At 38.8% G+C, this 27877-nt stretch overlaps 1 protein-coding gene across 8 annotated transcripts; it reads right to left on the bottom strand.

The window, feature by feature from the left end:
* Positions 1-12: 12 nt before the first annotated feature.
* Positions 13-27234, bottom strand: RUFY1 (RUN and FYVE domain containing 1). Of its 8 annotated transcripts, none has more exons than XM_039340806.1 (18): positions 26771-27234; positions 21092-21262; positions 20460-20577; positions 19876-19977; positions 19410-19533; positions 18755-18816; positions 18220-18285; positions 17848-17917; positions 17169-17270; positions 15933-16049; positions 11455-11622; positions 10109-10206; positions 8776-8895; positions 6841-6970; positions 5853-5947; positions 5003-5069; positions 4523-4600; positions 13-2736 (listed from the first exon to the last, which is right to left on the bottom strand). In XM_039340806.1, exons 1-18 carry the CDS (start codon positions 27057-27059, stop codon positions 2593-2595), a joined length of 2121 nt encoding a protein of 706 aa, XP_039196740.1. In that variant the 5' UTR covers positions 27060-27234; the 3' UTR covers positions 13-2592. The 8 variants fall into 8 exon arrangements, with proteins under 8 accessions (XP_039196740.1, XP_039196739.1, XP_039196743.1 ...); XM_039340805.1 differs by having other exon boundaries at positions 21092-21265; positions 26771-27227; XM_039340809.1 differs by having other exon boundaries at positions 21092-21265; positions 26820-27216.
* Positions 27235-27877: the final 643 nt, after the last annotated feature.

Raw genomic sequence — 27877 nt, 5'->3', positions numbered from 1 at the left:
TGGTTTGCATAGTTTAAGGAAAGCAGATGATTATAATTTGTAAAACATTTTTTGCCCAGCTAGTAGTTTTTTAAATTGACCTTTAAGAGTACCAAAATACATGGAGACTATGTTTTTTTTTTTTAAAGTAAGAGATGTATGAAATGTAGGGTGCACTTCCACTTGATGCAGACTTACACGTTTTCTGTTCAAAAAAATGTAGGGCACGGAATCTTTAACAATATTTTGAAATATTCATTTCATAGTACTTCCCCACAGGGTGTGAAGTACATGTACTGGTACTCATTTAACATTTGCTCATTCAGCAATTAAAGTTGTGCTGAATGAGGAGTACTTAAGACAGTTCCTTGTACTTACAGCCATTTTAGGGTACCATAGTCATATCACTTGTGATCTTTTCTGCTGACTTCTGACAAGCAAAGTCAATGGGCATCAAGTGACTGGGAAGCCAGGGTTTTGGGATTAGCCTAACAGTGGCAACTGGACTCCTAGAATAAACATATATTGGCATGGTTATGTGATAACCTACTTTACGACTGCATGTTTTGATGTCAAAGAGTTACTGGTCTCAATTATATCTGTATAGTGTATTGTTGGATGGGGAGACGATTGGCTATTAAAACAACGTCTGGTAAATCTGGGATTTTTCTAGTTTTATCAATTTCTTTCAAGTAATATACAAACAGTAGTTGTAATAGATACTCAGTTGTTTACAAAACAGTCGTGAGTGGGTGTGTTGAGAACCTTTGCCAAATAATAAATGCAGGATTAAGAAATACTGTTATTTGGGCATTGGATTTTAACACATGCTAGGGTTTACACTTACTGAAGTGTATTCTACAAGGTCTTCCAAATTAAAGTTTTATTCTTTGACTACTACGGGAAATACCAAAGCTCAAAACTGGATGTACCTGAAAGAGTCTTATAATTGCTTGAATGCCATTAGTCATTGATAGTTTATTTATGTTACATGTATGCTGTATTTGAGTAAGGAATCCCAGTTTGCCTCTTAGTAATGAAATTTGTATTTCATCTTTCCTTTTTATGTTATGGTTTTCTATACCATCACTTAACTTTTTAATTCCTTGGTCCAGCCTTTCCTCTGAACCATGTTATTGCTTCAACCATTTAAATTTCATTTATCTTTTTGCATTACTAATTTCAAACATGCTAATATTTTTCTTGTCCTCAAATTATTTTCTTGTTATTTCAGTTTCAAGCTGTAGCAACGTGGCATTTCTGTTAGTTTTAATTTTTTTCCAATTTCTTCATTGTGATTATTAATCTTTAATTATTCCAACTTAAATAGTTTCTTTGCACTGATCCCTCTCCCTCTTCTATTTGTCTAGTACAACATACCTAGGCAACCATGTTTTTAATTATGCTTAACTTTACCATTTTCAAAGGGTGATTTCTATCTAATAGATCCAAATTAGTAATTAAAGACTCAATTGCTTGCTTTTTCAGGATGTTATTTATTTCATGGTCATTCTTAGTCTCCATGCTACAAAGACATGACAACATCTACTGTTGTGTGTTTTGTGCTGGTTTTTTTTTAATGCTTTGCAGAGTTAGTCTGTAAAGCCATGAAATTGCTGCCTAATTGTAAAGTTTAAAATTGGGTACAGATAGTTCTTAATGACCAGTTACGATAGTACTGAAAAAGTGACTTATGATTGTTGCAGCATTCCCGTGATCCAAATTTAGGAGCTTGGCAGCAGACATCCATTTACAATGGTCGCAGCATTGTGTGTGTGGGTCACATGATCATCATTTTCATGTTCTGGCAAGCAATGTCAAGGGAGGAGGCTGAATTCGCTTAATAACCAAATGATTTCGGTTGACCACAATGATTAACTTGACAACTAGCAATCAAGCACAGCTCATGACCGCTTCAATTAGCAATAGATAATTCCTGGTCATAAGAAATGTGTATTTCTATGGAAACCTTGGAAGACAGATAACATTAATTTCTGCAGCATACCCTTTCCAGCTCATCACAGATAATACACCTCAAAAGTGTGCAGTGCTTTGTTAACTTAACAACAAAAAAGGAAATTTAGTGATGAATATATTAAGGAATATGTAACAAGTGTGGATCAACTTTATTGCGTAATCACAGATAATTTACAGTATGTTATTCTGTTTACTTTTGAAAGATTTAGAAGGCACATCCAAGCATACATTCTTTAAAAATGCTTCCATAGAACATTTTCATTTTTTATTACAGATCAACAGAAATTTAAGTGAACTGTTACAGAAGATAGATCCATGAAGCGTTCAGAAAATTAATTTGTTTTAGAGCAAATCTATAAACCTGAAGTATAAAGTTAACATTCAAACAATAGGATTTTTGAACTTAAAACCAACAGATGTGCACTTGAAATAGTGTATTTTTGAATATGGCATTTTGCTGGCACTTGATCTATAAAAAATAGTTTCCATGATTTTGGTATCCCATTTTTATAAATTAAATCTTTTCCTGTTTGAATATAATACACAGTGCCGTATATGTTAATGAAATTTAGAATATTAAAAAACTTATTACATGTTAGGTTCATTCCCTGGAATTAGCATTCTGGAGCATAGATTTTAGGAAGAAATTGATGTACACCTCTGAAGCAGCAGCGTATGGCAAGTATCACAAACTCGTACAGGTTTTGGATACGATGGAAGTGCAAGTTCATTGCTTGAACAAGTATTACAAAAGATGTGACCGCAGTTTCGACAGTGGTGCTGCAAATACAGAGAAGATTATTGCATTACTAATATCTTAAAATATCTTAGTATTAACATGAACCAAAATGATTTCAAAAATAGTTCCAGTTCTGAAAAGTTGCATGGGAATGCCATAAAAACACTGGAACTAGAAAATTTTCAAATGTTGCTTTGTCCAAATATTCTGGGAACATAAACTGGATACGAGCTTACCTCAAGAATGCCTCCAAATACATATTAATTAGAATATTCTGGGAATGCTAATCCTAGCCCTTTCAGTCTTTCTAAATAAACATTTTAGTTCTTTCAGTCTCACCTGGAACACCATCCCCTAACTCCTGCTCCTTGCTCTGGATATGTTAAAAAGACCTGAAAATCTGGCTCTTTCCCTAGGCCTTTGATCAGAGTGGGTGGCAGGTCCTGCATGTCATTTGAATGTGTAGTTTTTAATTGCATTTCACCAATAGGTGTAGAATTGGGCATCGTAAATTTCATGAAATGCATGTATTTCTCTTCATAGGACTGTTCTTAGTCCTCTGATAATCCTCACTGCCCTTTTTGAATCTGTTTCAGTTTCTCTGAAGCCTTAAAAGTGGGGAATTCAGGGGGATATAGTACTGGGCTCTGACCAGCGTACAAGAAATGTGTTGCTGATTTCTCTCGTCTGTGAAATAGAAGACACTTGGATTGAACTGGAATCAAAGGGACACATTTCAGGAACAAAGAAAAGGAATGTGACGTGTCCTTGCTGAAGACCTAGATAAAGAGCCACATGTTTAAGTCCCTTCAAAATTTCAAGGTGGGAACTCCTCAAAATTTTAGGAGAATGTTATTCCATAGGGCAGGTACTGCTATAGAGAAAATGGATTTCCAGGGGCCTGAAAGGTGGCATTGTTTAATCAATGGAACTCTGAAACACCCTTACTGGATTGAGTTGTCTGGGCAAATACTATGAAGACAGGAAGTTCCTCAAGGCCCTAGATAACACCCAGGAGCAAACTGACAACAAGTGCAGTTCACAAAGAGTTGTTGCGTGGGCAGATCACCGCCTGTACTACTGCATTCTGGACCAGCTGAAGTTTCCTGCAGTATTCAAGCTGTGAAGTGACCATGATAGGAGTGACTAAAATGCCTCCCTTTCCCAAATCTAGAAAAGAAATTTAACTGGTGCCCCAAATGAAGCTGGGCAAAAGCCTTCCTTGTCATGGCTGCCATCTGTTCAAGCAAGATGTCCAGGAAGACCCCTAGATTATATACAAATACTTGGGGAAGCGCAATCTCATTCAAGGCCAAAGTTGGAATATCAGTTCTGGTTGGTTGAACACCCACCACTACTTGGTCTTGGTAGGAATGAGTTGGAGATGGCTTCTCTCCATCCAAACCCACAGACTCCAGGCATTGGGACAGAACCACTTGGATGACCCAGATTCAAAAGATATAACCGGGTATCAAAATAATTCAGACAGCTTCTGGAAAGTAGCAACAAAGCCATCTGTACTTTTACTCATTCTATGGAGATTCTCAAGTCATCCAGGTCATGGTTGTCCCAAAGGAGCTTTTCAAAAGGCAACTGGACTTTCTTGTTTTTTTCCTGAAAACATTTCACTTCTCATTCAAGAAGCTGCTTCTTGGATGAGAAGCAAAACGTTTTCAAGGAAAAAAACCAAGAGACTCCAGTTGCCTTTTGAAAAGCACCTTTGGGACTCTTATTTATTCTATTTTATCAGTGGAAAAAAAGCACTGATAAAAAATAACTCTTGTCGGTAGATATAGTAATATTGGAGCTTGGTACTACTGTCATTACCTTTCTTCTTGAAATGGAGAACTCTTTCTCACACTGCTTACAATTGGTTGCTTCATCATCTTTTAGCCATGCATGGCCCTAATATTTTAAAATAATAATTTTTAGCTTAATTGAATTTATATAGGCTTATAACAAAATAAAAATATCTAGACAAACTTTTGAAAGTTCCTGTAAATTAATTAACTATACATTAGAGCAAGCCCGATTGAATGTTGGGCAATTTGCTTCAAAGTGAACATGCACAGAATTGTGTTGCACGATGGGAAAGAATACACTGACAACTACATGCCAGAAATTGATTGACCGACCAAGTAAATAAATATTTAGAGAACAGAAGATACTAAGATGCTTTGTCAGTACATTTCTAGTTTTACTATTTTGCCTATGACATTCCCCATGCCACAAGCTGATAAAGAGAAAGAAGTTAATAAAACAAGTTACCATTTCTTAAACAAATCTATATTATTGCATGAGCAGTACCTTTAATGCTTTATTTACTTCTTTAATATCCTCCATCTTAAGTTTTGATCTGGAAAAAAAATTAAATCTAGTAATATTTTTAGTTGCTTGATATTAACTTCTATCACTATCACCTTTTCTTCCCATTAAAATATTGACTGGCCTAAAGAAACATCATGGCTATTGACACAGCATAGGTGAAATTCAAATAAAGAGTTCACAAGTCAGTTCCTTCCTTTATTATATTACACTAACTTTTTGACAATATGATACTTTTTGATAAAAGTATCTACCAAGAACAATTCCAAGTTCCACAGATAAGCCCCATATCACCATTCTCCAATTGCAGCTGCATTTTTTTTTAATTAACAATATATTTATTAATTTCAATATTTGGACCATTTCATACTTCAGAGTTGAAGCCAGAGCTTTACTCACAAACTTTACTGATTCGTTACAAAGGGTTAACAACTTAGTGTCAATTTCATCTTCTCTCCTGGTGGTTCTAGGGTTGCCAAATTACTGGTGACCTTAGTCTCAAGCTGTTGCTTCAAATGGTACCCTTTGCTGCAAGGTAAGATTCACCCTTTCTGAGGTGGGTCTCTGGTAATAAACCATTACTCAGAAGAGAGGAGGCTGAGTTCTTTCTGGCCTTTCCCTGGAGACAAATCGGTTCCATTGGAAAAAACATCCCAGAAATTATCCTGAAAGGTTTGGGAATATTAATGCAATGTTGCCAGAACTGTTTGTGTGGTTTTAATTACTTCATTTATTTTTCATTTTGTGAATATTTTCATTGTACCTAATAACTGTTGACCAAAGAGTTGCAAGATATGTGATACAATGACACAAATTACTGAAATATACTTACTGGCTAAGATGAAGCCCCATTTCTTGAAGGGCTTGTTCTTGTTCTCCACAAATCTTTTCTAGCTGCTGCTTCTCTTCCTGCAGTTTTCGCAATTCCTATGCACGCACACATACACACACACAAATGAAATGGACTACACTGCAATTCTATTAACCAGTTTCCCCATCTTTTCTATTTTATATAAAATCTTTTATAAAGTCTACTGAAGGTAAAAAGAAAGATAATATATTCTCTCTCTCTCTCTCTGAATATATTTTATTGGAAAGCCTATTGTATGCTCCCGTAGCATGAATGAAAGACTACAGTGGTTTCTATCATTATGAAAATTCCAATAGGCTAGAGAACCTGTAAGTAGAAAGGCCTATTGTACTAGCCGCAAAAGGTCACAAATGCAATACACCTTTTTAAAACAAGAAACTACCATCATCTAGAGCAGTATTTTTCAAACTTGGCCACATTTTTTATACTTCAGCTTTCAGAATTTCCCAATAAACGTGTTGAGTGGGAAATTCCAAGAGCAGATGTCCACACATTTTAAAGCTGAGGTTCAGAAACACTGGTCTAGACTGATTGGTGCTTCCCCAAATTACACTGTAATTAGCAAATGTCCTGTAAAATTTTAAAGGTGAGGGGATGGAATGGAAGGAAAAAAAAAATCCCCTTTGCTTTTTTCACTTCAGGGCAGAACATTTTCTCCCTTCATGTAATATCTAGCTGGCTTAACGATGCCCACCTCCAAAACAGTTGTGATTGCCCATTCCAGTTCTCTCATCCTCCTTTTAATCTTTCTTGTCCTCTTTTTTTATTGCACATCCCTTTACTTTGCTTGGGGCTAGACGGGGGGGGGGGGGGAAGCAGTGTTTCCCTTAGAAGTAAGCAAACAAAAGATCATCATTTCTGGGTAGAAAGTAATCCAGCCACTATGAAATCATAAGTCTAACCTACCCTTTCCCTCTCTTAAAAGAAACTAAATTGTCATGTGCCTTACTTTTTTCAAACCTTCTACTTGCTGCAGTTCAGCTTTCAGCAAAGCTGTAGTGTCTTTCTCTTGGTGTAACTCTCGCTGCAGTCTCTGTCGCTGTTCTTTCTCAGATTTTAACTCTCTTTCAATAACTGAACTGTAAATGAAAAGAAAGAAGTACGACGAAGTTGGAAGCAAAACCTATTTTCCAAAAGAATTTACCTTATTAGCATTATGGAATAATTTTGAAAAATGGCAGAAGTTTGTACTTTTCCTCAGGTCAAAAGAACGACTTCTTCTTTTTGGTTCTGTGAAAATAGCCAGTAGGATACAGACAGCTGCTGCAAGCATGCTCAAGAACTTGTCCATAGAGATTTTGGCTTTCATTTTGGTTCAAAAGCATACCCTCAAACCCTTTTAAAAATTGCTTCTGGAACTCATTTATCATGCAACTTTGAATCAAAATCCAAAATCTCTTACTTCTTGAATACATGTATGGAATCAGAAACCAGAATTGATTTACAATTTTTACCTAGTGAAAAATCCTCTGATAATTGCTTTTGAGACTGTCCCCCAAAAATAATAATAAAAAACTTTCGCCTTCAATATCATTTCCAAATAGACGTTAAGAAAGAAACACTAAATTTCTTAGGTGCAAACATAGCGATAAGGTTGCAAGAAATGATATTTCTCCTCAAAATCACTGCTCATATCATATCTCAGAACAGAAACTTTTGGTAATGTAACAACAATGATGACACTATCAAACAAAAGGATTGCTAAGTGAAGGAAAGAGGGAAAATGTTGGGGTGATGATCCACTCTACCCAAAACCTGTTTCCCTATTACAGGTAGTCTTTAACTTATGGCAATTTGTTTAACGACAGTTTGGAATGATGACAGCCAGGGAACGGGCGCCTGCAAAGTACCTCTGACAAAAAACATAATGCCACCATCTTGAGGTCACCTGATTGTGATCTGGATATCACAATACCACAATCACATGATTGCCATTTGCAATCTTCTCTGCTGGCTTCCCCAGAAAGTCAATGGGGAATCCAGCAGGAAAGGCTTTAAACTTCTGCCTGCTTGCTGCAGAGTTGAGATTCCCTCCTGGCAGGTAGCTTTTTAAGAGTGAAAGGGGCTGTCTGCCAGGAGGGAATGTCAGCCTGGAAGAAATCTTAGCTCTGCATGGAGCAGAGATTCTCCCCTGCCCCATAAGCAGCCCTTTGAGAGTGAAAGGAGCTGCTTGCTGAGGGGAGGGAACTCCTCTGGTGGGCTGAACAGATGGAGAGCAGATCCCTAAGATCTGAGCTCTATTCCTGCAGCTCTTTGGAGGAGCTCCACTCTGCACAAGGGGGGGGGGGAGAGGAACTTCTCTGAAAAGCTACAGGAACTGAGCTCAGACCTTTTGCATTTGGAGGGAAACTGAGCTCGACAGGCAGTTCTTTTGCTCTGTCTGCTTAACCTGGGAGAGACTGCTCAATGACTGCAACCTGGACTGCTGGGATTATAGTCACTGAGTGAAGCAAACGTGGGTGTCTCATTTAATGACTGCTTCACTCAGTTACTCAGTTTCTGGTCCCAATTGTGTAAGTTGAAGACTGCCTGTAGTTTCAGTAACAGAAGTATTAATCGTACTAGTTCCAGTTTAAGTAGGTTAAGTATCCAGTCCTTGGGAAATACAATTTAAGGAAGTGAAGTCTACCCCCAACTCTTGAATACTGCCTTTTGGAGCTGCCCTATGGTAGCGCATGCATATGCCTCCATTAGGTGGGCACTGCCAGGCAGAGATTCTTTCCTATCAGGAGTACTTATCCCTGTGGGTGGAAGAACACTTCTGCTATCTTGGCAGTGACTGATTTTTCTGAACCACTAACTGTAAACAAAATATGTCTCTTCTGTTCAAATGAATACGAACATAAGAATGTATATAAGCTAAGGTTATATAAAATAATAGTACCAGTTGCTATCCAGTTGGATTAGTTGCTGCTTCAAAGTCTCAATTTTGCTCCCCAGTTCTTGTTTCAGTTTGACATTTTTCTCTTCTGCAAGCTGCTTAGCCTTGTCTGCACGCTGCAGTCTAAAGTACAAAAAAAGGGGACATACAGACCTGGTTGTGAATGTTATTTTTTGTACCACATCAAAATGACAAGTTTAAAACATCAGGGACTAGATCAGTGGTTCTCAACCTTTTTAATGCCGCGACCCCCAACTGGTCGTAAGTCGAGGACTAAACCGGTCGTAAGTCAAGGACTACCCAACCGGTTGTAAGTTGAGGACTTTCCCTGCCTGGGAGCTCCGCGCATGTGTGGTGCCACCCCCTGCGCCGGCCGAGGCGTAGCCGGCAAGCGGCAGAGATGGAGCAGGCCGACCACCGGCTGGGCCACCAGCTGGCCCAGCCCAAGGGAGATAAGGCACCCACTGGAAAAGGGGAAAAAATGGCAGACAGCCTTGCTTGGCGACCCCCATGAAATGGTCGATTGATCCCAAATGGGGTCGCGATCCATAGGTTGAGAACCGCTGGACTAGATCATATGTTCAAAGGAAAGACCATTTCATGCTTCCTGCATCATGGAAAAGTGTTATTTTTGACAGGGAGAAGCTGCCTAGAAAAAAATAAAACAAATTCACATATAACTCTGATAATACCTTTATTTGAAGTGAACCTCTGGCCCCTCCAATACTAAAAACCTATGCAGATCTGCCAGCAGCTTCTAAATAGGCTAGCAGAAGAAAAGAATTCACTATAGCTCCTATCATAAAATCTTATGATTAATGTTAGTAATCCACCCCAGTTCTATATAAATACCTTGATTGAAAACAGATATAAAATTGAATGAATAAATGTTTATAAGATATGGATCTGATCCAGAAACAGCCCCTCCATCTCAGTTTCTTGTCCCAGTGCTGATCACTGATTCACTCTCCTTTGACTCTTTTTCCTTTCTCTTCCATATATTGACCTTCATCATATAAAACTAAAGTTTCATCCTTTCCAGCTTTGTTCATGCATTTCTTATCTATGAAATGTTATATTATTACAGTGTGGAGACTAGCCTGCCTAAAAGACTTCTCCCTTTGACAGAGAAGCAATGGGCCTGATAACGCCTTTCCAAGTCTTCCTCTTGTCAGAATATGCCTTACAAGGATCTGCAAAACTTTATGGAAACAGTGGGCAGCATCAAGGAGAACTGTGGAAAACTGGCACTCATGCTTCACTAGAAACAACTGATGTGCAAAACACTGGAGAGCTGCTAAGGTCACACCTTGACCAGATATGTGGAAGAAATCACCTGTCCTCCAATTGTTTCACAGAAGACATCATTTGATCTGTTTTGTCTTCAAAGGATGATATTGCTTCTTTTTTCTGTTGTAAAGAACTCTCTGCAGTCTGGAGCAAAAACAAATTTAATCAGGTCACCTTAAATTAATTCTTCTTCTTATGGCTTGGAGGGTTGTAACAGTTCAGAAAGATCCTTCTTCACATCTCTTTTCATACTCCTTTCCCTTCAAAGATTCTCTTATTTCTAATATAGCAGAGTTAATAAACCTAATGGCAAAACTCAAGAAACTGCTTTAGCTGCAGTACTTCAAGAGAAACCCCCCCTCCCCCCAGAAAATAATCCAATAAACCTGTGCTTTTACCCAGAGAGTAGATTGTAACAATAAAAAGTAACTTTTATCGTTGTAGTGCAGAAATGAGCTCTTAGTTGGTGGCTGAAGACATACTTGTCTTTGTTTGTTTGGCAGAAGATCTGCAATGGGTGGAACTTTAATATATATCACAGGGCTATCTAACAAATATGAGTGGAGTCAATATTTTTTTTTTTACAGTTTCCTTGAGAGGAAGTTTAAAAAACGTTTAGCTTTTTGAGACCTACAAATAGGATTTTGTGCTTCTTGCTGGCTAATGGCAGCAGAGCCCTTGGCCATCTGCTCCCTCTTCAAGTATTGTATTAAAATACTGCATAAAAGCTTCTAGAATATTTTGAAGTGTCTTAGCTAGATGAGTGATGGAAGTTGACTAATAGAGCATCCCCACTCACCATTAAGCTTCCAGTCAGAAAACTAACCAAGTTAGGAAAACACATATTCGCTCTCTTGTGCTTCTGTCATAAGGATATCACAACTAAAAAAACCTGAGAAAGTAAACAATTATTTGCTTTTCAGCTGTGTGTGAAGAAACCCCTTGTTTGCCAATAGAAGACATCATATAAGTGAGATTGAAGGCCAGGTTAGATACAATGATCCTTGTTTCATAATCCTTAGTTTATGAAATTAGAAATGAATTCTTGGCCTGAATGCTTTTTTCTTATCCCTCGCATGACATGTATTATCCTAGTCAGAATTCCTTGGTGTTTCCATGAAAAGGAACTCTGGCACAGAATCCAGAGTTATCCCAACTTAACATCTTTGTTAGTAAACTGATCTTAAGCCAGAATTCCCTATCTAGACTATAACAATCAGGATCTTTAAGTTAAAATCAGCAGTAGAAGGGAAGATGGGATGAGACAGAAAAGAATTTGCATTTTCAGCTTCAAAAATAAAAGTGAACATTGCATCAAGCTTGATCAAACAGATTGTACACTTCTGTACTTTTGGGACTATTTGTGGCCATAGCAAAGAAACTCTTGAATACCTGAGATTTATTGAACATCTGCAAGTTGATAGCTTTAACTTCCTCCAACTGCTGGCGAAGTGCAACCAAGGTATCTTGTTTTTCATGTGTATCTTTCTCTAGAAGTTTCATGGCAATTTCCATCTCTGTTTTCATTGCAGTCTGAAGGTCCAATTCTTTTTCCAACTCCTTAAAAATACAATACAAGCTGCATACATAAAACACTTAATGTACATCATAAACGTCAATATATTATTTAGGGTAGCCTTCTCAATGTTATGCCCTCTTGGACTGCTGAATTGTTCTTCTATAGTTCAAGGCAATCAAGGGAAGGAAGTTTTACACTAAATAAATAAAAGGATCTTTTATATTTACAGTTACATTGTACATTTCCCCCCAAATTGTTTTGCTATGATCCAGAAAAGATTTATATGCGTATGTGGACTTTCCATACTCTCCAAATCTTTCTAGTACCTCCCAGGCATAATTGGCTATGGACTCTTTGTATTGTGCTAAAGCAGTGGTTCTCAACCTGTGGGTTGCGACCCTTAGGCTTTCACAGGGGTCGCCTAAGACCATCCGATGGTCTTAGGAACCGAGACACTAGTGAGAACTTCTGCTCAAGGCTAGCTCCCCCAGCCAGCTCGGGCAGACAGGAAAGCAGCCGCCTCAGCAGCATGGCGGGGCTGCGCTACCCATCGCAGAGCAGCTACTGCTGCATCACCACGGCTATGAACATCCTGCTTGGTGTCTTTCAGGTCCTCTTGCCTGGCTTCCGTCTGGGAGAAGCGCAGGGCCAAGGTAAAAAAAAAAAAAAAAGCCTGGCGAAATACTCCCGAGGGTAGTGTTGATCTGTAGCGGGAGGTGAAGGGGGTGGGTCAACCAGAAAGGAACCGGGTCTGATAAGGGCGAAAGTTGAGTGAGGTTTTCCCCCTCACCCCTTTCTCCGCCTCCCTTTGTGCAGTGGCATCTCTGGCTGCTGCCTTCCCAGTCGCTGAGAAAGGGAAAAAAAAGCCGTGAGCAAGTTCCCCTTTCTGCCTCGTTGCTTAAAGCTTTTTTTTTTTTAAATGACCGCCTGTTCAGAACTCCTTGGGGCTTGTTTGCACGAGCTTGTGGCAGATCAGTAAATAAATGGGTGGGGGAGCCAAACAGTCCAAGCCGTTTGCACCCTGAACGTGTGGGCGCTGCTTTCATGACTTGCCCCCACCGCCCCCTCTCTTCTCGCCCTGCTCTGGCAACGTGCTGCTGCTGGCTGAGCTGAGCTGTGGCACCGAGCCAGTCCCCATGCCTGCTGGTTGCCCGGCCGTGATCCGCCCTGGCTGCCCTCCGCAGCACACCGGAGGCTCCCCTGCGCCGCCCGTCGGAGGATGCTTCGGCCCTCTGGCGTCCGGCACGGCCCTGGGACTGGCGGGCAGGAGCGGCTCCTTCCTGGCTCCCCGGGCTCCGGGCCTCAGAAGCGGCCAGGCGGCGATGATGCCCGCATGTGCGTTGGAGGCCAGCCGGCCGGGCCGGGAGGGGAGAAGCGGCGCCTTCCAAAAGGAGCTGGCGCTCCGGCCACGCCCCTCGCGTGTGACAGGAAGGGTTGTGGCAGTGAAGGGCTGAATGGCATGGAAAAGGGCTCCCGTGACCCCACCGCTGCGATGGCGCTCAATCCTTCCTTCCTTCCATCTCCTTCCCTTCCCCTTCAATCTCCCCTTCCTTCCTTCCTTCCTTCCTTCCTTCCTTTCCTTCCTTCCTTTCCCCCTCAGTCTCCTTACTTCTCCATCTCCTTCCTTTCCCTTTCAATCTTCCTTCCTCCCTTCTCCATCCCTTCCCTTTCAATCTCTCTCCTTCCTTCCTTCCTTCCTTCCTCCCTTCCTTTCCCTTTCAATCTCCTTCTTTCTCCATCTCCTTCCTTTCCTCTTCAATCTTCCTTCCTTCCTTCCATCTCCATCCCTTCAATCTCTCTCCTTCCTTTCCTTTCCCCTTCAATCGCCTTCCTTTCCCCTTCAATCTTCCTTCCTTCCATCTCCATCCTTCCCTTCAATCTCTCCTTCCTTCCTTCCTTCCTTCCTTCCTTCCTTCCTTCCTTCCTTCCTTCCTTCCTTCCCCCTTCAATCTCCTTCCTTTTCATCTCCTTCCTTTCCCCTTCAATCTTCCTTCCTTCCTTCCATCTCCATCCTTTCCCCTTCAATCTCTCTCTCCTTCCTTCCTTCCTTCCTTCCTTCCCCCTTCAATCTCCTTCCTTTTCATCTCCTTCCTTTCCCCTTCAATCTTCCTTCCTTCCTTCCATCTCCATCCCTTCCCCTTCAATCTCTCCCTCCTTCCTTCCCCCTTCAATCTCCTTCCTTCTCCATCTCCTTCCTTTCCCCTTCAATCTCTCTCCTTCCTTCCTTCCCCTTCAATCTTCCTTCCTTCTCCATCTCCTTCCTTTCCCCTTCAATCTTCCTTCCTTCCTTCCTTCCTTCCATCTCCATCCTTTCCCCTTCAATCTCTCCTTCCTTCCCCTTCAATCTCCTTCCTTCTCCATCTCCATCCCTTCCCCTTCAATCTCTCTCTCTCCTTCCTTCCTTCCTTCCTTCCTTCCTTCCTTCCTTCCTTCCTTCCTTCCTTCCTTCAATCTCCTTCCTTCTCCATCTCCTTCCTTTCCCCTTCAATTTTCCTTCCTTCCTTCCATTTCCATCTCCATCCCTTCCCCTTCAATCTCTCTCCTTCCTTCCTTCCTTCCTTCCTTCCCCCTTCAATCTTCCTTCCTTGTCCATCTCCTTCCTTTCCCCTTCAATCTTCCTTCCTTCCATCTCCATCTCCATCCCTTCTCCTTCAATCTCTCTCTCCTTCCTTCCTTCCTTCCTTCCTTCCTTCCTTCCTTCCTTCCTTCCTTTCCCCTTCAATCTTCCTTCATTCTCCATCTCCTTCCTTTCCCCTTCAATTTTCCTTCCTTCCTTCTATCTCCATCTCCATCCCTTCCCCTTCAATCTCCTTCCTTTCCCCTCCAATCTTCCTTCCTTCCATCTCCATCCCTTCCCCTTCAATCTCTCTCTCTCTCTGTCTCCTTCCTTCCTTCTTTCCTTCCTTCCTTCCTTCCTTCCCCCTTCAATCTCCTTCCTTTCCCCTTCAATCTTCCTTCCTTCCTTCCCCTTCCCTCCCTCCCAACATTTTTGAGCAAGGAAGAGTAAGCTTCTCCAGCGAGCATTGCTATATTGTTTTTGAGATTAATCACTATGCTTTAATTATGTTCAATTTGTAACAATGAAAATACACCCTGCATATCAGATATTTACATTACGATTCATAACAGTAGCAAAATTACAATTACGAAGTAGCAACGAAAATAACATGAGGAACTGTATTAAAGGGTCGCGGCATTAGGAAGGTTGAGAACCACTGTGCTAAAGCAACAACAAATATTGGAGAGAAAAGCAAAAATAATGACCTCTGCCTAGCTTTGGGCATAGAATTTTTGAATCTTTATTAGTATTTTCCTGCAACCAACTGGAAAATCTACTCTTATATTCAGTTCTAATAAAAAAGCCAGGTGTACACAAATCAGTTTTTTGCATTTTTGTGAATGATTATTTTATATGAACATATATTTATTTTATATGAATAAATTGAAAAGGGCGGTCTAAGGATTATTTAACATTTCCACTGCCAGACAATGGTGACTATACACAAAATAGTATTCTATTTATTCTTCCCCTAGGATTCTCCCATTTCCTTGCAATCTTTCCTACTTAACCCTCCTTCTCCAACTCTGTTCATTCTGAGTATGGATTAAAATCCTTACTATATGGCTCCTGGCTGATCCTCTCTGATATGAACAAATTAACGATGAATTTGCAAGTATGGGGTTCAAGGAAAGCTCTTGTATCTGCAAAAGCAATATTTTCAAGGTTTTTTTTTTACCAGCTGCATCATTCTCATTTGGGTATGTATGGCATTTGACTGCTAGCCCTGTGTGCTTCTGGCCAGACTGCTGTTCAAATCTAATTGTGAGCATCAGTATATCATTTTTTTCTTGTTACCTTAGCTATTAAGTAATAGTTATTAAGATAAGCAGTTAAGTAATAGTTTAAGAGCTATCATGTAGATCAGGAGTATCTAAGCTATGTCTTCCAAATATTTTGGAATACTGCTTTCACTGCCATTCATTGTCAGGATGAGAGCTGAAATCCAACATATAGTGCCCTCATAATGCCAGTCTCTGAACAGATTAGAATAAGAACAGACTGGTGCAATATGCTCCACTAACCAAAATACCAGAGACAGGCAGAGTTTTGCACACGTCTTTCCTGTCTGATGTTTTTGTAGTTTCTATCACAATGGCTCCCATTAGTGTTTATAACTGCTTTTCCAATTAGGCTTTCATTGAGTAATACAGCTAACCCAATCCTCCTCCTTATCCTAGCCCAGGTTCAGCACTTTGTAGTACTTAACTGCATTTTAGATATGAAACTCTGTCAGTTGAGACTAAACGGAACAATTATTTTATTTCCAGTTGTTAAATTATGAGCTCTCACCATTCGAATTCTTTTCTCCTCTTTTAATTGCTTCCAGACATCACTATACATTTCATCTAGGCCTTGTCGTGATTGCTTATAGGTTTCCAGTTCCACTTTGGTGTCCAGTTTAGTTACCTAGATTAAAAAGTGGGTGAATAATCTGCTAATAGATTGGAGACTCAATGTTTCTATAAAAGAAATCAAGAGGTGAGATTATCAATGGATGCTGCAAGCAACAAGGTATCTTATACCTGTGAACAATATGAGCAACAAGATGCTAAAGATTCAAAGACATTGATTTATGCTAATTTATGAAACTGCTGCAGTCAGCTGGGGGAAAAAAAAAGCAAAATACTTGTTTTCATCCATTCATTTTCCTGGAAAAATGTCAAAGAAAGTTGATTTCTGCAAGAGTGAACTGGAAAGTCCATTCTTATAGAAGCTATTATGCATCTCAGTATGTACAGAACTATGGAGGGGGAAAGTAGCTGGAAACTGAACCATGGATAGTATTTCAATGTACCACCTAATGGTGCTAGTTTTAATGAGATGCAATTATTTGTTAGATTTATATCTTGCCTTTCTTTCAAGAACTTAAGGTAATTTACATGGAGAATGCTCCTTATTTTGTCCCCATAACCACTATGAAATAGATTGGGCTGAAAGAGTGTGCTAATGTGACCCAAAGAGATACCATGGCTAGGGGTGATCTTTAGTCTCTCCAGTCCTAGTCCAACATTTTAAGCACACCACCATTGGACACAGGGCTTGCCCTTCACTGAACAAAGGGCTTCTTCAATTTGCAGACAGAAACAAGGAGCTATCCTGCTGGAGACAGGTCAATAATTATCTTCACTTCCTCCACTCGTCGATGGCACTTGGCTCCCTAATTGCTCAAATAACATCAGACATTCCAGTGGGGCTTTTAATGGAATGGAAACTTAGAGAAGAGTCAATTCTTTTCTGTCAGATATGCAGACCGTATGAATTTAAAGCATCATTATCATCTTTGTCATCAACGGAATAACTGAGCACAAATCTATGTCTAACCTATCATTATTTGATCAAAATGATTATCTTGTTGCATTTCACATATATAGGAGTACCTTTTTGTGCCCTAAGAGATTTATATATGTTTCTTCTGTGCATTTTTTTGTGTTAGGAAGAAAAATAGATAACATTTAAAATAAATAAGCAAACAGTTAAGGCTCCTATGTAGTTTTAGGAGATTATGTAGGCTTTTCAGTATCTGACCTCAGCATACTTTTCACTACGTTCACGAATTAATTCGTTTTCCTGTTTCAGCTCCTGTTGTTCTTCCTGGAGAGCTTTGATTCGATCTGTTGCTGCTGATAGCTGGCCAAAAGGTAGTAGAAGGAGAGTGATTAAAAAATGAGAAGATGAAACAAATGAAACATTCCCCAAATGAAACATTTATATATTATCCTGCTGTTCCCCAAATGAAACTTTCATATATTATCCTGCTGTTCATAAAAATCTGCTATTCAGTAGTGCCTCAAATGACTGCATTTCAAGATTTAACTGAGTAATTAGTTCCTGTTCCAAAATAGGAACTAATTACTGTTATGCTTTTTTGTTCAAGCACTATTCCTTTCAGATGATAGCATGAACTTACTCTGCTCTTAATAATCACTTAATAAGATAAGGTTGTAGCTCAATGACCTGAACTTTTTACACACAAAGTATGTATTTGTTTTCCGAAATCCTGAGGTAAAGATAATACAGATGGACCAATGGCTTTTTATAAAGGTAGCTTCCCACATTCCTGTACCTAGACATTACAATCAATCTACAAGTTGTAATATATTACTTTATTTATTTGTATCCTGTCTTTATTCTCTAGGTTTTTTCAGGTACATTTGAACTATTTAATTTAAAAAGTAATTGAAAATATGTCACCATGACCACAAACCTCTTCTTGGAGTTTGGAATTTGTTTTTTCTAAGCACTCGATCTTGCTCTGAAGATCGCCAACGGTGCAACTATAATGAAAGAGACTCAGTATCTGTATAATAATTCTAGCCATTCCATCCCAAAATGAAAAAATTGGTTTCTCAAAACAATCAGGGTCCCCAAACTAATAAAATGTCTGAAACAATATGATCAAATCCAAGGCAAAACCTGGGGTTCTAGCTTAAGGTAAGGGGACGGAGGACATAAGATACTAAAACTCTGAATTGTAAGGAAAATATCATGCTTCTCTAAGTAGATACAACATCCTTTATGTTAGAATTGTGGTCTTCATATGAGGGTGGGGGAATAAAGTATTAACCAACCAACATACCTTAAATGTCGATTAAGTTCTTCTACATAATGTTTCTGGTCAAGCACAGCAGTAATTCCTTCATCTCTGACATTAAAAGAAAGATCATTGTCTTTTTAAAACAGCCAACTGTTTCAAGTGCTATGTTTACATTTGGAATGGTTGTTGTATAAGATATATATTCATTGTATATGCTACAAGTACAAATCCAAAATACCATAATCAGCAGGTATAATTTATTTTTATCCCTTTATTATTTTTATCTCAAGGCATTGAATATGCCTAACCCTCATTCCTCCATTAATTTTCTTCACAACGGCAACCATGCTGTGAGATGAGTTAGGCTGAGTGAGTGACTGGCTCAAAGATGCCAAGCTGACTTTCATGCCTAAGGCATTACCTTAATGCCAATTTACACTGTTTTATAGATTTCTCTTTAATTTGCCTATTTCTATTCTGGTTTCAATTTTTCTTTCTCTAAAGTTTAAACTGGACTCATCTCTGATACAGTTTTCTGTTACAGAATTTAAAAAAGCAGAACCTTAACTATACATACCCTTTGCCGTTGTCAGTACACTGTGTATCCTTAAGGTACAGAGAAAAATCAATCACTGCAACCTGACAAGATAAATTTCATTAAATTAATTGTATTGTCTCTCTCTAATACAATTCACTATGATGTGCTTTTCATACCCTTTTCACGTTCAAGGGGATTAAATGTAAGGGGATTCAGGCCATTAACATAGTCCATTAATTGTCATTGTCCCAAGATGAGCTCAAATACTTGTTTTCTTGATAGAGACTTCTTTGACAGCACTAGTGTCCAGTGCAAACAACCATGCAAAGCAGAGAAGCCGATTTAACAATAGAGCACAGCAGCTAAGCAAAACTGCTCCAAAGGAGGAGGACATGACATGACCAATGACACTCACTACAACCAAGCAAAAAAAAGGATCAAATAAATTGCACAAATGAGCTCTGCAAGAGGAAAAAGATGAGCACAAGATACAAAATGTGGCCGCCCAATTTGCATAGATTCAAACTATTGCTAGTAGTTTTATGTTGGGACAGAACTTCTGTAAATAAGCCACCTATAAATGCAATTATTACATTTTCAGAAACATCTAAAACAATATGAATTCAGCCTGATTACCCTGGGTTCAGGCCTAGTGTTGCCGCTTAGGACTTAGTTTAAAGGAAACAATTTTCACCTGGGAATCCAAGTCTTCTCCTTTTAAACAGAGATTTGCATCAATGACGTTTAGCCCAACCAACAGGCCCACAATCAAAGCTCCTTCTTCTTCCATCATCAACGCATCAGGCTCATAATATTCACTAGGAAATGAAAATATAATGATTTAGAGAGGAATATTTTACGTTATCACAGCATCATTCAAAAGATTTTTTTTTTCTAAACTAAATATCTCTTATCCAATTAATATTGTGAATATAAACACTGAGCTAGATTTAGCACAAATGGAAGAAGAGTTTCTTCTTTTGCCAGGAGTTTCAGTTGCTATAACACTTTTCTGTCTGTAGAAGAGTGACAGGGAGAGGGAATAGCCTGTTCCCATTTTTCACTGGCAGAAGTCATCCAAATTGACCTCTAGACCTAATTTAACTGTTTCTCGTTCTGCACGCTAATAAATATTCTTCTTGAAGAAAAATCCAAAGTACCTCAAGAGACACTTGTGATCCAAGAGTACTTTCAAGTAGTCTGCCAGTTTCTTTTGCATCACGGCAAGATAAAGCCAAGCTCTGCCTCTTCCGACTGGAGTCCTACAACCCCACAGGAAAATCATTGATTAAATATGTCAAATTGCTCAGCATACAAAAGGAATAAGAAACAAAATATTGCCAGGATAAACATGAATAGCATTTGCTAAAAATACCAACCATTTCCCACAGAAGATAATTTGTCAGAACTTGAAAAATATTTAAAGCCCGCCCATTTTTTTAACTTAATGTTTTCTCTTTAGGTTGAATGATTATGCAACTCTACTGTTAGTATTAATACTTTACACAGATGATTTTGAAGGACAGTAAATAAAAGGTAATGCAGGTTGGTAGTTTTACTCTAAATAAAAATATTCTAAGTTACAATCCGTGTGGAAAAAAAATCTGCTTTTAACTGGTGGTCAGCACAGATCATCTGATTAGTCTAGCAAATCAAAATTAAAAAGATAAAAAGCATGCATTCTTTTAAACAATTTTCTCTTATTAACCCCAATTAAAGAACTATAATATCTGTTTCTCTTCACCTTAATTCTGGCAGATTTCTGACACTTGTTGCTAAATCTGATGCCTCTGGACAAAGTCTCTCCACTAATTCTAAAGGCCCAAAAAATGATTTGTTCTGCCCAATAAAGCTCTTCTTAGCTAAAGGTAGAATGGAAGGAAAAACATATTATTATTCTTCAGTTCATGTAATGCAGTTATCTACAGATGCAACCTAACTGGACTGTACTTTTAGACAAACACTAAACAACGTTGGATATATTCTGAGTTAATATATCACAGACTTTCCTATATATTAAAGGAACTTAATATACAAGTAACACTTAGGAATGTCTATTTTCATATTTTTTTCCAGATATGCCTTAATATAACTTTTGTTTCCCTAATGCACAGAAGTAGGCAAATATATATATGCATTTAGTTTTAAATGTGTGATTCCCCCCCCCATTGCTTCTATGAATTTTCTCATGGTTCAGAAATTACACCATTCTAGGTAAGTTCTGCAAATATCTAGTGGCTATTTCTGTTGTATGGGGACAGCTAAATAAAAAAAAAGCATGGTATCCTTCAAATATTAACCAATAAAAATAAAGTGAACAAATAAAAATATGCTTTCAACCACACAAACATAAAACCAGATTTGAAGCAAACTCACCTTTAAGTCCATGCTTGAGACAATGTTCCAAAACAATAAAGAACTGCTGCAGAGGAGGGAAGTCAGAATCAAGAGTTCTCCCCAAACTCAAAGCTGACTGGATTAAGATTTTAATGCTCAATTTCATCATATTCACCAGATTGGAACGCTCTTCCATTGTGTGGGATCTGGCTGCTAAACACATATAGACAAACAGACACGCATATAAGAAAGCAAAGTCTTGTAATAGATCATAGGCTTATTTTGAAAATGTGAATCCACACAAATAAGCATTTTCTTGTCTTGCTAAAAAAAAACCCTGCACTTGGAATAGCATACATAGGTATTATTCATAAAAAAGCCCAACGTCTTAAAGTATGTTTAGTTCCTTATTTATACAGCAAAAATGCATAACAATAATGGAGTCTGAATCAATATGGCAAAAACGTGTGCATAACCAAATGTGCACAGTAAGAACCAGGTCACTATAAGTTTCGGTATCTGCAACAACCTTAAAAGTGCACAGGTACTTTTATTCCATTCTCTTCAGAAGGATGCTTGCAGTGCAACATTTTAATCCCATGTCATGTTTCCTACAGGAATGACCATCACAGTTGCTTATAAACACAGATGGAAAAAATCTTGTAAGTGTGTTAATACAAAAAATAGTCGTGGCTATAGAAAATAGTCAAGACTACAGAAGAAACCCCATGTTTCATTCTTGGCCTGATTGAGAGGTTACAGTGAGAAAGCAAGCATTGCAATTTCCGCAGAAAATCGGGAGCAGAAGCAGTTCTTCATCGCAAAATCATGGGCCTCCTCGTGCATGGGTTTATCCCGGGTCCCACACTTACAGACATACACGGGCTACTCAGTCCTGAAAAGCCTCCCCGACGGCAATTCCCCGTCTCCACCTCCCGGAGAGGATCACGTTATACTCCGGCCTTCCCACAGGCAAAACTGTCATTTGCTTTCTCCCCCCTCCTTCCTTTCCCCCATTGGTTTCTCACCTGCACCTGCGTTACCCGAGCAACACTTCCCACTTCCTGCAAGTTCAAAGAGAGGCCTCTCGTTGGACAAAACACACCGAATCTCTTATACGCTTTCTGCGAGCCAATTACAACTTTGCATCAACCATTCTAAGGGCCCGGATTGGTCACTCTCTCTCATTTGCCGCCTTAAGTTTTGACAGGGGAGAAAAATGTTCAAATTCTCACCCCAAACTCGCTTCTCATTGGACACAGAGGCAAATTGGCCCAGCAAACTCCGAGCCATTATAAACAAGAAAGCGGAGACGCCATTTTAGTTGCTCCTGCTTCTGGAGGTTAAGAGTTTTCTAGGCTTTCTTCCCCTCCCCCCCCCACGCAATCGTTGGCGGCAATGAGCGGCGGGCTTTACCTTCCATTCCCATTTCTGGAGAAACGTAACATTTTAAAATCCATTTTCTAAATGGAATTCAGTTCTGCTTCCTTCTGTCCCGCTTCCTGCTCAATGCAAAGTAAAGCATCTCTGATGGACCTCTCGTCAGCCTCTACCTAAGACAGGCTGAGAGGAGAGTCGCCCCCCCCTCCCCTAGATTCATTCTCGTGGGGTTCTGCTCCAATTTTTGCTGTCTTTCAAGATTGCTTCCCTCCCCCCCTTTTTTTTCTGAAAATGAGCCACCCCTCTAGCCAGGTTAGCATGCCTGTTGGGGAATTCTGGGAGTTGAAGTCCATACAGTTTACAGTAGCCAATTTTGAAAAAGACTGGTTTAATACAACATAAGCATCCTGAGCAGCCTAAGCTAAAGCACCTCACAAGCACTGTTTCTTTCAGAAGCACGACTCCTGGGTGAATGTGATCACCTGGACTACAATAATAGGTGTAAAACGTAGACAGAACCTAGCAACTATGTTTTGATTTTTGCCTGTATGCTGTGGCTGGGATATAGTTATTGATTTGTTCTTCCTGTCAGACTGTATAGCCACATATGAATGAGAAGCAGGATTTCTGTCAGTTGTATGATGTATCACATGTACTGGTACCCATGTGGATTGTGCAGTGAACAAAATGAAAGGTGAACAGAAATAAAATATTTGATTTTAGAAGTTTGGAAGATTTTTGAATTGTTAAAAGTCTATCTGCACATAGTCATTTATTACTTTAAATCTTTAAATAAAGTACATTAAACCATTAAAACAGATGTGATGGATGTGCAGGGAGAAGATTCATTTTTCAAGGAGGATATTTTAATACACTTCAAATTTAATCCTAAAAATATTTGTAGCATGATATTACACTAAATCTCCACTTTAATATAGTTTATATTAAACTATACTTTAATATAGTTTATAGTTTATTCTAGAATATGTGTCTGATTGCTGCTTTGGTTAGAAGCAATTTTCATTTGTGTTGGAGTTTGTTTATGCATCATTGTGCACAGCATATCAATCTTAATGTATTAAAATCTGCTAAGCATTTTGTTAAAAATGTGGCTGATTATGACAATCTTTTAAACCATATTCCCCACCAAGAACCTATTATAGAGAGATTGCTCACTCAATTTTAAAAAATAAGAATTTGTTGAGATGAAGTATATGTATATATGTATTTTGCATATCTTGTGTTTTCTCTTACTTAAAAACATTTTTCTATTTCTGATAAAAGTGAAGTTCTTAAATACAATACTATCTGGTGAAAATAAATTCTTCCTGAGACTTTTAATAAAATTAATGTTATTTTTTTTCCCTAATTTTGAAAGCAATTGATTATTGAAACTGGGTTTTATTTTATTGAACAGTCAACTGTTGGAGAAACTTTTACTTCGATTCCAGGGAGGGATTAGATTTAAGGAGTGAATTAGTACAAACCATTTTTTCTTTTCTTTTCCTTTTATTTTGCCTTTTAGTCAGTCTTGACTCCTAGCCACTACCTGGAGAAATCCTTGCAGTTTACTTGGCAAGATTTTTTTGGAAGTGGCTTTGCATACATGCTTCCTAGGTTTGAGAAAGTGACTGGACTGAGGACAGTCAGCTAGCTTTGTGCCTAAGGCAGGACTCAGTCTCCTGGTTTTTAGCTTGGTATCTTAACCACTATACCAAACTGGTTCTTCAAGACAAAACATTAGCTGACCAAATGTTAGTCTAATACTGTATGTTGTATGAACCCAGCTTGGGGAGGTGGGGAATCAACTTATAATTCAATGTGTCATGCAAAACTAGAATATTAAATAAACTATGATTTAGCTACCATTGTTAATACCAATTTTCCCCCAAACCCATAAATCGGTTAATGTAGAAATACAATAATCTTATTCATTATTTCCTATTATTGGAAAGCATAATTATAAAATAAGATGAAGTGATAAAGGATTACATTATAAATAGGGATTAGCCATGTTTTAGGAGATTATTGAAAGAATATTTTTTCTGACTGAAGTGTGAATAATAAAACATTTTAGTTATATTATATTTTTATCTTAAAGTCATTTTTTTGAACTGAAATTAAAGTATTAAGATTCCCTTGGCAAAGTGGAATTTATTAATATATTTACATTTCTTCTCAAAATCTTGGTGCGCTTTTTTTCTTGTTATAAAACAAGTGCATTGCTTTTCATTGGGATGACAACTTTATAGTTTAATGTTCCAGGAATTAGGTTATGCTTCATACATATGCACTTAAAATCATTAATACCCATTAAGTCTTGGTAAATACTAGTACTTCTGAAGTGCTCTATTGTATACTACTTTAATTCTCAGATTCTGATGAATATGTGTATATGAATTTACATTCCATTCAACTGATTTCTCTGCATCATTAACACATTTTATTCCTGCCACATAATTTATACATGGAATTAATCCATTCTACTCATGCCTTTAGGACTAAAAACATATTTATATAAGCTCACTAGAAAATCTCCACTGATAGGACAATACTAAAATTCTTGTAGGTAATCAGATTTATCAAATTTATTTTTGAAGTTGATTATTAACACATTTATTGTGAAACAAATAAGGCTTTTTTTGCTGCCAATCAAATATGTCAGATTCTTAGGGCTGCCTGGACAAATCCCTGCAATTTTCTTGGCAAAGGTTTTCAGAAGTGCTTTGCCATAATCTCTTAGGGCTGAGAGAAAGTGACTGGCTTCAACCAGTCATGCCTTGGGCAGATCTAGAACTCATGGTCTCTCGGTTTGTATTAATTACTACACCCAATTGTCTTGCCTTAATTACTACACCCAATTGTCTCTAAATAATGCTTACATGGGAGTCTTAATAAACACAATGATTCTTCCTCCATAAATGTAGAAATCTAAGACCTTTGAACTATGGTGCTGGAGAAGACTCCTGCGAGTCCCTTGGACTGCAAGGCAATCAAACCGGTCAGTCCTGAAGAGATCAACCCCGACTGCTCTTTAGAAGGCCAGATCCTGAAGTTGAAACTCAAGTACTTTGGCCACCTAATGAGAAGGAAGGACTCACTGGAGAAGAGCCTAATGCTGGGAAAGATTGAGGGCAATAGAAGAAATGGACGATAGAGAATGAGGTGGCTGGATGGAGTCACCGAAGCAGTAAGGCGTGAACTTAAATGGACTCCAGAAGATGGTAGAGGATAGGAAGGCCTGGGGTTGCGATAGGTCAGACACGACTTCACAATAACAACAAGACTAAGCACTTTTGACCAGACTGGTATTTTTCCATATGGAGAGACTAGGGCTGTGCAACAATGTACCTTTGAAGGAGAATTTGATTTGATAATGTGTGGGGGTGTTCATGTTGCACCTAACTCCTTAACGAAACTGGGTTCCCTGGGATTTATCCCATGGAAGATGTGTTTAAGGAGGCTGACGTGCTCTAAATAATCTATTTGAATCTGAATCACTGCACAATCTAACGGTTATATCCTAAAGTGCAGGGCCTAAGTTAAACCATATCTTTGTCAGTGCCATGTTTTGTCTCTCCCATTTATAATTCACAAGTTATTCCTTTTCAGTTTACTTAAGTTTATATATTAAAAATTTCTGCAATTATATTTGTTTCTCTTTGGAAATGTACTGTGATATGCAAGCCTAGACACAATGTAATTTACAACATACATTTCTCAGCATTATTTATAATCTGATAAGACTTCAACATTTAGCAAATAAATAGAAGTTGCCAATTTATACACAGCAATGTTTTCTTTCGGTATTTTAATACAAGTAGAACTGTACTGTACTATAGAATTGTACTGTCATAAAGAAAACAAACTAAGTCATAAATATTATCCAGAGCCAAGGGGAAAAAAAGATGAGTCTAAACCAGAGAATCCCCACCTTTTTGTCAAGCATTCAAAGTTCAATTCACAATAAGATGTATTAGAAATATCTAGAAATGTTTTCTAGAATTTGCCCTTGAATCTATTTTTAACTGGGGCATAGACCTTCAATATGGAGATCATTTCCAGGCATGTGCAGAAAAAGAAACAAAAGGAAGACAGGATACAAGGAAAAGCTCCAGATCGAAGGAAAAACGACTCTCAGAGCCAAGTCTTCGAACCTGGGCATTTCTTTTAGAAACTACATTTTTCTAGGATACATTCTTAGTCGGACCCTGAAAGTCAATCCGCCCTGAAAGTTTTCCTTACCCAGCCCCTCCTCTACCGTGAGAAAAGCCACTTACTCGCTTTACATCCCACACCACCATTATTACCAAAGACAAGCAATAAACATAGCCATACTTTGTTTTGCTGGGCTGTCATTGCTGAGTGGTTTGGGAATGAGTCCTACCGAGGCTGCAGACTTCAGAGCATTTCCGTAGCTCACTGATAAGTTTTCCGAGGCTTTCTTGGCCAGGGAGAAGATGGGAGCGGACCAGCTGGCATCTGCTGCCCCCCTTTCTTTGCCATCGCTTCTCAGGTCAGAGGCGCTGGGGATCTGGGCGCGATCAACGACTTCAAAATCCTCTCTCGATTCAGCCGCAAGTTCCTCGCCGCTCTGCCCGTCTTCGGCCATCTTTCCTTGGGTCATATGACACCCGTCACCATCAAGAGCTCCAGAACTTCTTCCGGCAGTTGTGCTGCGAGTTGGCGGCCGCGCCGTCGAAACTCGGTAAACAGAAGTAAAACCCCAAGAAGTATCCTAAATGAAAGTTTACGTAACTGACTTGCATTGCCGTTCATCTACTCTGGGTGGCCTCTCCCTGGTTGCCGGACTCTTTTTCTCACGTTTTTACTCGGAAGAAATCTCACTTGTGCTTAATGAGGTTTATTTCCCAATATTTTTCCCGAGATACCATCTCAGTTTCCATCGAAACTGGTGGGAGTTTGGTGTCTTCCCCATGCACACGCTTTTCTTAATTACCGCTTTCGCCGCCTTTGACTGAAACCCAGCAGGTTGATGCAGAACGATTAGTTACATCAACATAATTTCGCTGTAAAACAAACTATAACTCCCTTTGAAAGCCCAAATGAAAGATGGGCCTGAATACCGATGACATGTGTTATTGGGGGGGGGGGGGAGAGAAAGAACCGTCCGAAATAATACATTTTGATTTCATGTGCAAATAATTTACTGTTATGTTTTATATTTTTGTATGATGATCCGTGTAATCCTTCTAAAAGCGGCTAAATCATGAGTCATCTGAATGAAAGATTAAGCGCGTGCCTTGTTCTAATTGCAGTAAAGTTCTCTTTCTTCTCCAAGATGTTTTCCAAACAAGAGTCCTGGGCGTGGGGAACTTCCTTTAAATCTTCCTTGCTGATTTGTGTAACAGGTAATGCCATCAGTTTACAGAATGAAGTTTCACTGCCATCTAATGGAAAGATCTGGTAAATGCTGAATCTGTT

The sequence above is a fragment of the Crotalus tigris genome, unplaced genomic scaffold, assembly GCF_016545835.1.
Source record: "Crotalus tigris isolate CLP2741 ecotype Arizona unplaced genomic scaffold, ASM1654583v1 scf7180000017754.2947050, whole genome shotgun sequence".
Lineage (NCBI taxonomy): Eukaryota > Metazoa > Chordata > Lepidosauria > Squamata > Viperidae > Crotalus > Crotalus tigris.
The sequence above is the reverse complement of the archived record's forward strand: the minus strand, read 5'-3'. Positions and strand labels throughout refer to the sequence as shown.

Bases quoted from the DNA above. Each gene is read 5' to 3' on its own strand.
- RUFY1 (XM_039340805.1), bottom strand. From the start codon at position 27,059: ATGACCCAAGGAAAGATGGCCGAAGACGGGCAGAGCGGCGAGGAACTT. The intron at 11,623-15,932 runs GTGAGAGCTCAT...TGTATTTTTAAG, and splicing joins AGGAGAAAAGAATTCGAATG to GAGTTGGAAAAAGAATTGGA. The intron at 5,948-6,840 runs GTAAGGCACATG...GTGCGTGCATAG, and splicing joins AAGTAGAAGGTTTGAAAAAA to GAATTGCGAAAACTGCAGGA.